The sequence below is a fragment of the Engraulis encrasicolus genome, chromosome 24, assembly GCF_034702125.1.
Source record: "Engraulis encrasicolus isolate BLACKSEA-1 chromosome 24, IST_EnEncr_1.0, whole genome shotgun sequence".
Lineage (NCBI taxonomy): Eukaryota > Metazoa > Chordata > Actinopteri > Clupeiformes > Engraulidae > Engraulis > Engraulis encrasicolus.
The window spans coordinates 11,191,257-11,206,256 of NC_085880.1; the positions used below are offsets into that span (position 1 = coordinate 11,191,257).

The following is a 15,000-nucleotide window of genomic DNA, read 5'->3' on the forward strand; positions in this document are numbered from 1 at the left end:
TGTGTGTGTGTGTGTGTGTGCGTGCGTGCGTGCGTGCGTGCGTGCGTGCGTGCGTGCGTGCGTGCGTGCGTGCGTGCGTGCGTGCGTGCGTGCGTGCGTGCGTGCGTGTGTGCGTGCGTGCGTGCGTGTGCGCGTGTTTGTCTGAAGGCTGAAGGTTTGTCTAGCCACCCCATGTGATCACCACGTTTGACAGTGCATGATACTGTGCTGTTTACGACATGACATGAGGTGTTTGTGAAAGCCCACCTGTCAGTGGGCCTGTCAAATCGTTTGAGACCACTGAGTTAGAAGGACACCTAGCTGCACCTCATTTATGAGTGTGACACACCCTTCAGGACCATAGCTACATTGGCCATCACCGTCTAGATTCAAAAGAACTAGTGTGTCCACCCCTCCATCCAGGGAAGTCTCCATCACCCATTGGTGTGGTGCCTTACTTTGCTTATTCACCTTTAGCATGAATGGGCATGTTTCCCATGTGGACGAGAGTATGCATCTGGACTGGGGCATTTCACAAAATCGGCCCACCTCTCTCTCCCCTTTTTTTCCTGTTCTCATGAATTGCCTCTGCTCAATTTCAAATTGACTCCTTTCAGAAAACCAGGAAGTGCTGTATGGGTTACCACGCAAGTCAGCAAGAAGAGGTTAAGCCATGCTGCTATCCATTTGTAGTCAGTTTGTGGTTCAGCATGTATATGTGTACCTACATCGCAACCAAACAAGTCATGGGTAAGCGGTTAAGGCATCAGACTTGTATCCCAAAGGTTGCCGGTTCGACTCCTGATCCGCCAGGTCGGTGGGGGGAGTAATTAACCAGTGCTCTCCCACATCCTCCTTCATGACTGAGGTACACTGAGCACGATACCGTCCCGCCGCAATGCTCCCATGGGGCGCCATTGGAGGCTGCCCCCTTGCACGGGTGGGGCATAAATGCTATTTCGTTGTGTGCAATTTGCAGTGGAGTGCTGTGTCACAATGACAATGGGAGTTGAAGTTTCCCAGGTGGGCTTTCACTTTCAACCACAGGGATTGAGTGGTTCAGGTTGAATCAAAAAAGTACAAGCCTTATGTGGAACAAATAAATCCTAATGCTGCGACTATTTCCACACTGACATGAAATCGGCTGATACATAAGGCTACTTAAAGGCACTAAAAATACATCTTAATAAAGAGGAGAAAAAAACAACACAAACACACACACACACACACACTCGTCAGACAGCTGCCTGAAAACCAACACGTATTCGGCCTCAGCACGCTCCTATACAAACACCCCCATAGCCGGTACTGAACGCCGTACACAATCTCCTCAATCCCTAGCCTGCAGTTGTGTGTCTGTAGCCTATTTGTTGTGTGTGCACAAGGCCTACAGAAACCTCATGAGTAAAGTCGTCCACTCCTCTGCTTTCCTTTCCTCCTCATAATCTTCCTCCTCCTCCACCTCCTCAGAAGAAACTCTTTCTTTCTCCTCTCTCTCTCTCTCTCTCTCTCTCTCTCTCTCTCTCTCTCTCTCTCTCTCTCTCTCGCACTCCTATTCCCTCTCTCCTGTCTTTCGCTCTTTCGCTCGGCGGCGGTGGCAGAAGCGGTGGCGGTAGCAGTAGAAAACTTTTTGGCTGTGGGTCTCATGCTAATTGGTCGACAAACACACAGCACCCGTGCGCGTGGTCGGGGGCCCCCCCTGGAACCCGGCGGGCGCTACCAAATGTCTGGCAGCGAGGCCTTTAGCAAGACCCCCGCTGGGTGCTGCTGGTGTGGCCACGCTGTGCACAGGGCCCACGCTCAAGCACAGCAGGGGACGAAACCAACCAACGAACGAACGGCCGGCACACACACACACACACACACACACACACACACACACACACCAAACACACCACACACTCCCCTGAGCATCACGAAAGGGACACATACATACACACATGCGCGCAGAGACACACACACACACACACATACAGACACATGCGCTCAGAGGCACACACATGCACATACATACACAGTCACAAACAATATACACACACGAACACAGTCACATACAACACACTACAAGCACACGTACGCGCACACACACACACACACACACGCTCTCCACGGCTTTCACACTCCAGACGACAGCAGGCCTGGAGAGACGGTCACTCACTCATTTTTTTCCTTCTATCTCTCTTTTTTTTCTTCATCTTCCATCCCCCGTTCCAAATGCAGTGTGTGACAAAAAAGTTTGCTTCTTTTTTCTTTTTTTTTCTTTCTTGTTTTTTTTTTTTAACTTCCTCCCCGAACTCCAGTTCCAGTTAATTAGCACACTTTGACATTTTTGTTCTCGGAAGCGAGCATTAATTAATTAGTTTAAAGTTAATTGTCAGTCGTCTACTGCGGATGCAACTGTTTTTGCTTTAATATCTGGCAATTTTTTAAATACTTGAAATATTTTTGGGCCGTGCGCCGTTACTCTGATACAGTGTGACTTCCGGAACGAGTCAGGTGTTTCAGGTGTTCATCTTGTCTTACTCATTGTTGCCGGATTACCTGTGTGTGTGTGTGTATGTCTGTGTGCGCGTGTGTGTGCGCGCCTATGTTTGTGTGCGCCTATGTTTGTGTGCGCCTACGTTTGTGTGTCTGAGTGTGTGTGCCTATGCTTGTGTGGCTGTATGTGTTTTTGAGTGCGTGTGTGTACGTGTGTCTGTGCCTGCGTCTGTGTGTTTGTGCGTGAGTGCATGTGTGTTTGTGTCTGTGTGTGCGCATGTGAGCGTATGTACATGCACGTGTGTGCTTGTGACCAAGTGTATGTCTTGAACTTGTACCGTGCACCCTGCTGCCGTGGCATTGCTGCAGGTTATTCATGAGAACGTATTTGACTACAGGGGAGAACTGTCTAAATTTCTCTCTTTTTCTCTTTTTCTGTCTCTTTATCCTTTGTCTTTATCTCTTTTGTTGTCCTTTCTTTATCTGTACCCATCTTCCTCCTCCCTCTCTCTCTCTCTCTCTCTCTCTCTCTCTCTCTCTCTCTCTCTCTCTCTCTCTCTCTCTATCTCTCTCTCTGTTTCCCCTGTCCTCATGCTACCTCATGTTAACCTCTTTGTTCTCTCCTCCTCACTCTTTCTCAGAGTCCTTCCATCACTTTGTTCTGCTTTTTCCTCTCCGCCTTGTCTCACTCACATAACCTCCTTGCCATCTTTCCATCTCTTTCCTCTGTTCTTCTGCTCCTCTCTCTCTGACCTTACCAGTGGCACTGTCTCCCTCTATTTGTTTCTTTCCCTAATATTTTATCTCTCTCCATCTTTCCATCTCTCTCTCTCTCCCTCTCTCCCTCTCCCTCTCTCTCTCTCTCTCTCTCTCTCTCTCTCTCTCTCTCTCTCTGTCTCTCTCTGTATCTCTGTCTCTCTTTCTCTCTCTCTCTCTCCACCTCTCTCCCCACCTCTCTCAGGAGCGAGAAGTCTGTGATAGTGTGCGTGGTGAGGAGGTGTGCAGTTTGACCTTCCAGTGGCACTGTCAGTAATTCTTTCTCTATCTCACGGTTTCTCTCTCTCTCTCTCTCTCTCTCTCCCTCTCCAGGCAGGAGCGTGAGGTGTGTGAGCGTGTGCATGGTGAGGAGGTGTCCAGTTTGACCTTCCAGTGGCAGCGTCGCGAGCAGCAGCTCACCCAGCAGATCCAGCAAATGGAGACGCAGCACGAGCACAACGGTGGGTGCACAACACACAGCACAGCACAACCCATCTTTCTTTTCTTTCCTTTCTTTTCTTGTCTTCTCTTCTCTCCTGTTCTGTTCTTTTATTTTCATGTTCTTTCTTTTTTTCTTCTTTTCTTCTTCTGTCGTCTTTCTTTTTCTTCTGTGCTGACCTTTTTCTGATTCTTCTCATGCTGACATATCTGACTCTTCTCATGCATTGTCACTCACACACTCACTCGTTCACTCACTCTCACTTCCGTTAATCAGCTATCCTGTCATTCTTCTTTTCTTCCTCCTCTGCCTTGTTCTCTTTCTCTTTCCCCCTTTCCCCCTGGCCCCTTTATCTCTTATTCAATCTACCCTCATTTTGAACCATCTCTGTCTTTCTATTCTTCCTTTTCTTTATTCCTCCTCCCCTCTTCATCACACACACACAGACACACTCACACTCACACTCAGACACACACACACACACACACACACACACACACACACACACACACACTCAGACACACACACACACACACACACACACACACACACACACACACACACACACACACACACACACACACACACACACAAGCTTATGTGCTGCTGGCCCCGTCCTGGCTGTGTGCTGGGCAGCATCAGGGACACCTGTAGCCAAGAGAACAGATGCCAAACACTCCTCTTAACCCCTCTCCTCTCCTCTCCTCTCCTCTCCTCTCCTCTCCTCTCCTCTCTTTTCCTCTCCTCTCCTCTCTTTTCCTCTCTTCTCCTCTCCTCTTCTCTCCTTCTCCTCTCCTCTCCTCTCTTCTCCTCCCCTTGCCTCTCTTTTCCTCTCCTCTCCTCTCCTCTCTCCTCCTCTCCTCTCCTCTCCTCTCCTCTCCTCTCCTCTCCTCTCTCTCCTCTCCTCTCCTCTCTTATCTAGTCCCCTCTATTTTCCTCTGCCCCCCCTCTTATCTAGTCTCCTCTCCTCACCCCACTCGCCTCTGTCATCTCTCCCTCCCCCTCACCCCCTCTTCTCCCTCTCCTATTATCCAACTTCCCCTCTCTCCTCCCTCTCCTCTCTCCATACGCCCCAATATTCTCTCGTTACATCTTCTCCCCTCTCCTCTCCTCTCTTCTCTCCTCTCCTCTCCTCTCCTCTTTTCTCTCCTTTCTCCCCCCCTCTCCTCTCCTCTTCTCTCCTCTCCTCTCCTCTCCTCTCCTCTCCTCTCCTCTCCTCTCCTCTCCTCTCCTCTCCTCTCCTCTGGCCTCTTTCTCCGGCCTCACATTAGTTAGTGTTTAAAACAACAGGGCAGCGGGCACAGGCTTGTAAACGAGGGAGGGGTAGTTAGAGGGATGACGAAGAAGGGGAAAAGAGAGGGAAGGGCGGTGATGGAGATGCAAGGAGAAGGAGAGAGAGAGAGAGAGAGAGAGAGAGAGAGAGAGAGAGAGAGAGAGAGAGAGGATGATGGGCAGATAGAGGAGGAAAAAAGAGTGAGAGACAGGGACAAGGTAGAGGATAAAGAGATTGAAAACAAAAAAAGTGAAAGAACGGGGGTGCTGAGAGAAAGATGATGGGGGAGAGGAAGATGGATACAGATACAGAGAATGAGAAGGAGAGAGAAAAAGAGGGAGAGAAGATCATTGGAGTACCACTCCCCTCCCTGCAGGACATTTACACCGCACGCCTCACCCGAAAAGCACTGATGATCATCAAAGACACAAGCCACCCTGCACACAAACTGTTCAGCCTCCTGCCCTCTGGAAAGAGGTACAGGCGCCTCCGTTCCCGTACCACCAGGCTTGCAAGCAGCACGATGCATCAAGCAATCAAGATACTGAACACTCAACCCACTCTCCCTTCACTGTCAGCCTCTAGCCAGCCAGGCCACTGACAACGCTCCCCCCCCTCATCCCCACCACCATATCTGCGACTGAACATTCCACCTGCACTACTACATCTGTGACTGAACTTTCAACCTGCACTAACTCAAAAAATACACATGCACACACACACACACACACACACACACACACACACACACACACACACACACACACACACACACACACACACACACACACACACACACACACACACACACACAAGCACACTGCACTTTCTGCACTAAACCCAAACATACACACACTGACACACAACTCATACTCACACACATACACACACACACACACACACACACACACACATACACAGGTACACACACACAGACGCACACCGCACTTTCTACCTGCACTAAACACACACACACACACACACACACACACACACACACACACACACACACGCACACACGCACACAAAACACATACAAACACACACACACACATACTGCTGCTGGTGTATTTAATAAAAACCTTTTTTTAATTATTTATTTCTTCAAATGCTACTATTACTATGTCAGAACGCTATAAAGGACTTTTAGAAAAAAGAACAACAAAATACCTCCTCTTAATGTATGTTCTCTACAAGTCTTCTGTTGTCCAGTCTTGCACTTTAAATGTCTGTATGAGCAATGTCTACGTCCATACTGTCTATGTCCATGTATGAGTACTGTCTATGTCTATACTGTCTATGTCCTTACCTAGATTAGTCTATGTCTGCATGGGAGAGCAAGAAACGCAATTTCAAATTCTTTGTATGACCAGTGCATGTAAAGAAATTGACAATAAACTTGACTTGACTTGACTTGACTTGACTTGAGAGGGAGGGACAGGGACAAGGAGAGGACAATGTGAGTGAGCAAGAGAGAGAGAAAGAGAAGGAGGGAGAGAGAGGGAGCGTAAGAGTCACAGAGAGGGAGAGAGAAATGGCGAATGCCCACTGTCTGTTTATTTGGGAGTGGTGTGGGCACATCTGCTGCACCATCTGGATGGCTGCATGTTATTTACCTGTACTGTGTTTTCCAGCAAAAACTTGAAGCCATGCTGCTCAGGCGGGAACAAAGCAGGAGGCAGGAAACAAAGGAGACCGCCTTTTTCTTTCTTTTTTCTTTTTTCTTTTTTTTCTCCTTTCTTCTGTTTTTTTTTTCGTCGTCTTCTTCTTTATTTGTTGGCGCGCTGTGCCGCCACACATGTTGTCTAAAGAGGACTGGCTTCAGAGGCCCAGCGGGGAGCTCTCCTGGCTTACCGAATTAGGCCCCTTTAATACCGCACACCACTCGCCTCTCTAAGCATATAATGGCCACTCGCACACGCTAATTAGGGGTTTTTTTTCCCTTCGTTCTCCTCTCCTCTTTTCTCTTTTCCTTCCTCTCATCCTTTCTTCTTGTTTTTTTTTTCGTTCTCTCTTTTTTTTTCGGCCCCCTTGCAGTCCCACTGTCTTTCTTTTTCAGTCTCCCTCTCTCAGCAGCTTCTCTCTCTTTCTTTCTCTCTCTCTCTCTCTCTCTCTCTCTCTCTCTCTCTCTCTCTCTCTCTCTCTCTCTCTCTCTGACGTCCAGTTCCCACTGTAAAAGAAAAAAGTGGTGATTTTGTTGTTGTTTGTTTGTTGGGCTTTTTCAGTAGTTGTTTTAAACAGTTTAAGACAGAGTAGCCTCTGGATGATTGTCGGGTCTTCTGTGTCTATCTCTCTTTCTCTCTGTCCCCCCATCTCTTTCTCTCTTCCTCTTTTCCTCCCATATCTCTCTCCTCTGTTTGTTTTTCCTCCCAGTTTGTTTGTCTTTTAATCCCTTTTTTCTTGTCTCCCTCCCTCCTTTTCTTTCTTCTTCTGTTTTTTTCCCCTCTCTCTCTCTGTGGCCTGTGCTTGGCCAGACGTTTTTCAAAGCCCACTGTCTAATTAAGATTCTTCAGGCAACTTTTTCAGCAGCTAAAGCAAACTTCTTTTTTTCTCTCTCTCTCCTTCAAATTTTTTTTATTAATTTCACAGCTTGACCCAAATTTTCTTTTTGTCGGCTCTTCTTTTCCCCTCCGATTTATTTTTTTTATGCTCATTCATCCTTTGCCTATTTCGTCTCAAACAGATCGACATCAGGAGGTCCGCCTGTGATGCCTTTCCGCTTCTGTCTCTGTCGTCTCTGTGCTTTTGACAGCCTGTGTGTGCTGTGTGTGTTGTGCTGTGCTGTGTGTGCTGCAGGCTAGTGGAGCTAGCAACGGCAACACATGGATGTTTGGGAATGCAGCTAACGCTAGCTGCCACCGCAAACACACCAACAAATAACTTCATTAGTATTCAACACCTGTCCAGCGGAAACGGCACTTGAAAGCAACTGATAGATGTTATGACAATGATAGATCGCAATCGCAATTGATAGATGTTATCGCGCAAGCTCATACACACACAGACACACACACACGCACGCACATGCACACGCACACACACATGAACACACACACACGCACATGCACGCACACACACATACACACACGCACACAGACACGCATACAGTGGAGCAAGGTAGCAGGTTTCACGTCGAGTGCTGCCATCTTGAAGCTCGTGAGATCTGACTGTAATCGGTGGCCCCTCTTGACCGACACACTTTGGGGTGTGGGGGTGGGGGGGCTCACTTGCTCGCTCATATTTGGAGCGCTCTCTAGTCGGAATCTCAGGAGCGCGGCAACTCTCCTATACTTCCTCTGAGGCGAATAATACCATTCGCCAAAGCAGGTGGGTCTCTAAACTTTTTTTATGTAAAATAATAATAAAACATGCACAAAAATAAAGTACATGAAAAATAAAAAGACATATGCCAGAAACAATGCCATTCTGTTTTTTCAAAAGCACTTATCAAAGTGTGTCTTTTTGGTGTTTATTTAATTTTTTTTCTGCGTATGGCTGCACTGTGTTTTTAAAAGCGATGTCACAGGAATAAAAAAAAGAATAAGGGCATTGACATAAGACAAAAAGACAAATAGAGAGATAAATAAAGAAATAATGAAATGAATTGCGCCTTGCTGTCTCTTGCTTAAAAAAAAGAATACATTTTAGACGATGAACAAAACAGAAGGATGTGTACGCGACGGGCACACACACATGCATGCACACACATGCGCACAAGCATGCACACACGCATGCACACACGCACACACATATGCGTGCACACGCGCGCAAGCATGCACACACACGCACGCATGCAAGGACATAGATCCATATTGCAATTACACTTTTTGTATTTACTTCTGAGAATATGATCGTATTAGTGTTGTGTGATTGCAAAACAAATAGCAGCATGTGATCCCCTTAGTCTTTGCCCACTACCTCACTGCTCCTGAAATAATAAATACGCAGAGAAAACACCATGAACATTTGGACCAAATTACATAGTCGCTACATTATGGGAGCACACAAAGGGACGCTTTCAGCATTTGCGTTTGTTTTTTATTGTTTTTTTTTTTTCTTCCTTCTTTTTTTTTGGATTGAGTCTGGCTGTTGCATTGTGTGCTTGTGTCTGTTTTTGTTATGGGGTTAGGGGCTCATAACTGCACAAAAAGAGCATTGCATTGTGTTCTGTGTGAGCGTTCCAAATGTCCTTGCTCTGCAGTATGTGATCGTGTGTGTGTGTATGTGCGTGTGCGTGTGCGTGTGTGCGTGTGCTTGTGCTTGTGCGTGTGCCAACTCGGACCTAACATGTTGACAACGGTCTGTGTGCTTCTGACCAGGCTGTGAAGGGGTCAATATGGATTCTGTGTCTGTGTGTGTGCGTGCGTGTGTGTGTAGTGCATGTGTCTGTGCTTCTTGGAACAGTCAGTCAGTTCTTGTTCTTCTTCTCTTTCCTTGTCTCCTCCCTCTTCTCCTGATCTCTGTCCATCTTTCACTATGTTTGTACGCTACAGTGGGCATTTGGAAATAAATGGATGCCCCTTGTATATGCTGTATGCGTATACTGTAGGAGACTAACCAGATTGTGCGTGTGTGTCTTATTTTGTGTGTGTGTGTTGTGTGTTTGTGTGTGTTTCACTATGTGTCCGTGCCTGCAAATATGCATGTGCGTGTGTGTGTGTAGTTGGGGAGCTGGACGGCCTGCTGGGTTCCCAGAGTGACCTGATCCAGCGTCTCAAGGAGGAGTGCAGGAGCCTCGGCCAGAAGCTGGAGGACGTCACCCAGAGCAGCAGGCAAGTGCAGCTTGGAGAGAGTGTTTATGGGTTTGTACATGTGTATGTCTGCGTTGGATGCTCTCATAATGGTGAGTGGTTCCATTGGATGAGCAGATGCGGTATGCAGTCCTTGCCGTGGCTTGATTTTTGACTCTTCCCATGGACTTTCCCCTCCTCATCTACAGTCCACCCCATACTTGATATGTCAGTAAGAACGGCACAAGGCAACACAGAATTCTAATGGGAGGTGTAGAATGTTAGAGTAAAATTCTAGAAAAAGTGGGTGAAAATCCTAACTCTTCAAAGGGTTAATAACAGTGCAAGGAATAAGTGGGGACTTAAGACGTGCGTGTGGTACTACGCCATTCCTGCAGTTAACACTATGCAGGATGGTAATAATGATTCTGATTCTTAGGAAGTTTGGTGAAGCAGACGACCTCTGTCTCAATAAAAGATTTGTTTCGCTTCCAACCTCTAGGGCCAGCTAAGGTTGGTCGACTTGGCAACAGAATAATTCAAGTAGAATGGAATAATATAGAATATAATTGTAAAAAAAACTGTTTCCATTCTCTTAAATAGCACAGTATAGTCCACAAATAATGAAGCCATCATTGCCACTAAAGCTGGTACGTACAAGTTCACCGTGGCAACATTGGATTGATCATGCTCATGACAAGATGTGACCCCCTAGTGAGAAGCGTAATATCTTAAGAAGTGTGAATGTGAGTGCCCATGCCTGCATGTACGTACTGTATATGCTTGAGTCCTGTGTGTGTGTGTGTAAGTGTGTACGGGTACATGCATGTGCATTGTCCTTTTTTATGCGTGTGCACATTCTGGTGGTGTGAGTACCATGTACTGTACGTTTGTGGGTGTCTTTGGTATGTGTGTTAGTGTGTGGACTGTACCGTATGTGCCATCTGTGGTTTTTATGCGTCTTGCCTAAATCCTTGGCGAATTTGTCTGTCAGGGACTTAAGCAACCTATGAATGTTTATGTGTCCAACACTAAATAAAGTTTTGTTCAGTGTGTGGGAGTGTTTGTCAGTGTATGGTACTTTTTAAGTGTGTGTGTGTGTGTGTGTGTGTGTGTGTGTGTGTGTGTGTGTGTGTGTGTGTGTGTGTGTGTGTGTGTGTGTGTGTGTGTGTGTGTGTGTGTGTGTGTGTGTGTGTGTGTGATGTCCACCTCAGGCCACAGGGATGCTCATCTGTTAGGAAAGCGCCAGAGCGCATTACCCACATCATGGACCCCAATCTGCCACCGACATCACGTCTGTCCACACACACACACACACACACACACACACACACACACACACACACACACACACACACACGCACACACACACACCTTCTGTTCCTTAAGAAATGAACTCACAGAGGCTGTTGTTTTGGACAACTCAGTTTGTCTTGCAGTGTTACAGAGTACATAAAATGCTAACGCTTCGAATTACTAACACGTATACACTCACACACAACATAAATATACACACATAGAGTACAACTATTTCAGCTCAACATAGTGCATATGCATTTTTTTAATATGAATATGATTGATCTATATTATGTTTTATGATGTATGACACATAGGCTGCATTATGCCTGAGTTACGACTAAAGACCATTTGTCAATCGTATAAATGTTAATTCGTTTTAAAAAGAATTTCAACGTACTCCATCATAAATATCATTATTTTGATTAAGCTGATTTAAATTTCATCACTACTTGTAATTATGCATGTAGGCTTCTGGATCTTTAAAGACATCAACATATTTCACATAAAGACAGTTTTGGCTCCTAGTCACTTTGCTAAAGAACACAACATTCCCAACCAAAACAGCAGCTGATTTTGAAACCTTTTTTTTGTCAGCACCGGCATCCATTTCACTGCTGATCATCGCAGATGATCACGTCACGTTTACAATTCCCCGCTCAGACGTACTGTACAGAAGCCGTTGTGTGAGATGCTGTAGTTTGATGCGCTGTTTTCAACACAATGAGTTAGTAGCCCTCCAGGAGACCAGTATGACTTATTGATCATTCATTCATTCATTCATTCATTCATTCATTCATTCATGCATTCATTCATTCATTCATTCATTCATTCATTCATTCATTCATTCATTCATTAGTAAAAAATAGATTACTAAGTAGAATACGGCAGTAGGATGTTTATCCTACACATACTGTACATGGCAATGTTAACAATTGAAAGTGTTTCCCCATCAGTGCAACATGTATGGCCATGGGGAGTTCAGAATATTTTCACTAGGTTATACCAGAGTCTAATTGTTTTGAGTTCAGATTGGTTCCTAAATGTCGGAGCAGGAAATGATGATCTCTTTTCCAAATCAGTTTGAGCTCAAGAGGGTGACGCAACATCCTTACTGCACCCCGAATGCCAAATGAAGCCGTGTGTGTGTGTGTGTGTGTGTGTGTGTGTGTGTGTGTGTGTGTGTGTGTGTGTGTGTGTGTGTGTGTGTGTGTGTGTGTTTGTGTGCGTGTGTCTCTCTGTGTGTGTGTGTGTGTGTGTGTGTGTGTGTGTGTGTGTGTGTGTGTGTGTGTGTGTTTGTATGTCTCCTTCAGCAGTGTATCTAGTTAATAGACTCTTAATAGCATAACAAGGCTGTAATTCCGGCACTGCGTTCCCACGTCTCTGGAGGGTCTGTTCTCAATAAGACGTGAAAGAGGCTTGTAATTACCACACGCAGGGCAAGCGCTAGCGAAGGGCGCTCCGCTCCCGTGCAGCATGCAGTCAGGAAGCCGTACTGTATATGATGATGATTATTATTATTCTATCTGATCTTATTGATTATTCTATGAGTACCACTGTGTGCTGGATTGTTGTTTGGTGATTTAAAAAATGAGAGTGACAGAGAGAGAGCACAAGAGAGAGAGAGAGAGCGCAAGCGAGAGAGAGAAAAAGAGAGGGAGAGAACTGTTTTTTTTTATTATGCTGAGATATTATAATTATTAATACTATGTTGTGTGGAGTCTTTTTATGTTACTTTATTGTGATGGGCAGCTTATTGAGCTATCAAAACCAAAACACTTAACAGTGTTGGTATTGCAGTGTACCGAGCTAACATAAATTTACGGTATGGTAATGCTTTTTGTGATATTGTGATAACAGTATTAGATACTGTTACCCAGTTTGTTCTACATTACCTACTTTGATAGATACAGTGTAAAACTGAAAGTGAAATATAACAATTTACAAAAAAAAAAAAAAAATTGCCAAATTTTCTGATTACTTACTTTATACGGGTATGTGACAATACATCATTGATCATAGTCTCTTCCAGGTATGATAAAATTAGGATGAGTTAGGTTTTACACATTAGTACACAGTAAATACTGCTGATGTGTTTGGAATCAGAAACGCTACAGCCACATCCCTAAAAGACAGAGCAGAGCAGAACATTTTATGCAGAACGGTGAGTTGAAGCAGAGGGCACCAAAGCGGTTCCAAGTCCTCAAGATGAGAGCCGTTTACTAATTGAAGCTTTAATCGATGGAATGTTGTTCGCCGCTTGTTCTGTAATTGGCCTCCCAGGTCTTTTGTTTAGGTGCGACGTGTTATGACTCGCGTCCTGTTGTGTCTGTTATGCTGTGTGTGCAGTGTTTGTGTATGTGTGTTTGTGTGTGTGTTGTGCTCTCTCATGCTGTGGTGTGCATTTGAGCTGAGCTGCATGTGTGTGTGCATGTGTGTGTGTGTGTGTGTGTACACGCATGCGTGTGTTTTGTTTGTTTGTGTGTGTATACACATGCCTGTGCTGTCGGCTTTCGTTGGGTCTCTTGCAGTCCTGAGCCTGTTCTCAGTGAGAGGTGTAATGGCTTTCTCTAATGGTCCTCCTCCTAATTTGGGCTGATCCCCTCCAGCCGCCTCCCTACACTGCACAACTGGGACGCTCTGGAACAGGGCTGGACTGGGGGAGAATTAGGGCCCGGGCACTTTTGGCTTAATGGGGCCCCCATAATTAGTGGTGCAGAACTGACAGGGTGCGGGGCCCACTGGGAAATGCCTCCTATGCCAGATAGCCTGTCCAGCCCTGCTCTGGAGAGCCTGGGAAGACAGAAATGACAGCTCTATTTTCTTAAAACTTTTTTCCCCCCACATTTTTAGCATATGTAACCATATCGTACAATCCACTGATTTTGTACCTTGAGCCTGGAAATACTGCCCATTTCTTTTTATTGTTCTTTTGTTTTTTTGTTTTTTTTTTTACTTTTTTTACTTTTTTCACTTTCCCCTGTTATCAACTACAGAGGTTGCAGTGTAGCGAAATCTGTAACAACATCCAACATTATGCCATATACTTCCACTGTACCTGTGTTTTAGGCTTAGGCTCAGTGTTAGGTGTGTAACATAAAAAATTGCAGTACAGTGGATATAGTAAAATCATAAAATAAATCGCTCTTTTCAAGTTCCATGCCAAATACTGTCCCATTTGGATAACGGTTCTAGAAACAGAATTGTGAACGCTGTTAAAGGTAAGCACACATGGGTGCTGTACTCGGCCTTAAAGATAAATACCTAGAGATGCGTTTCTTAACGGGTTAAAAGGATTGAGGTCCAGAATTACACTATGAGCTGCGCTGAGGGATGAGTTCATCTTTATTCAGGGAAGCTATGCAGAGGCAGGAAGAGTAATCTGACTTTAATGAGAGAGCAGATGTTGCTGCCTGCTCAGATGTGTTTTATATTACTATTCATTAATGTGACTATCAAAGGAGATCATGAGGGCATGCAGCGCTTTTAGTGGTTTGTACATAATTAAATCACATTTGTTTACAAATATATTAATTCTGTTTTTTTTTTCATGAGCTTCCCACCTACATTTATTTTGGTCACTTACAAAGACTCTTGTGTGCCGAATGGATTATAAATTCTTTTGTAAATCAGCACACAGATGTTTTGGTTTAATCTTGGACAAAGATGTATAAAGCAAAAGTAGTACTCCTACAGTATATTTATGTCATTTGGTATCGTGGAACAACTTTTGTACAAACTAATAATACAAACAAAGTAATATAATGTACTCTGATGTTGATGGATGTGTTTGGCAGTTAGGTTATGCTAATATCCGGGTAATATTTAAAGTATATATAAAATGCAAATTTTTTGGGCCACTGAAAGTCTTTCCTGTCTCCACAACATGTCATGGCATATAATCCAGCTTTTTGTCACCGTATTTATCGCCCATTGTGTATATTTAGTAAAATAAGTGTTTTAGCCATTACCTTTTCCTGTCCTATTACGGTATTTACTTGTTTTGCGCAGTAGCTCAGCTTAGCCTTTTAGTACTGGGTGCTTCACTT

The 15,000-nt window shown here is 45.0% G+C and overlaps 1 protein-coding gene across 1 annotated transcript in view; it reads left to right on the forward strand.

Moving 5' to 3' along the window:
• sdccag8 (SHH signaling and ciliogenesis regulator sdccag8) overlaps window positions 1–15,000 on the forward strand; it is a 108,293-nt gene that overhangs the window by 55,809 nt on the left and 37,484 nt on the right. Inside the window, exons 14-15 of the mRNA XM_063191202.1 lie at window positions 3,547–3,674; window positions 9,589–9,697. Coding sequence (XP_063047272.1) covers window positions 3,547–3,674; window positions 9,589–9,697 — 237 coding nt within the window. The remainder of the gene's footprint in view (window positions 1–3,546; window positions 3,675–9,588; window positions 9,698–15,000) is intronic.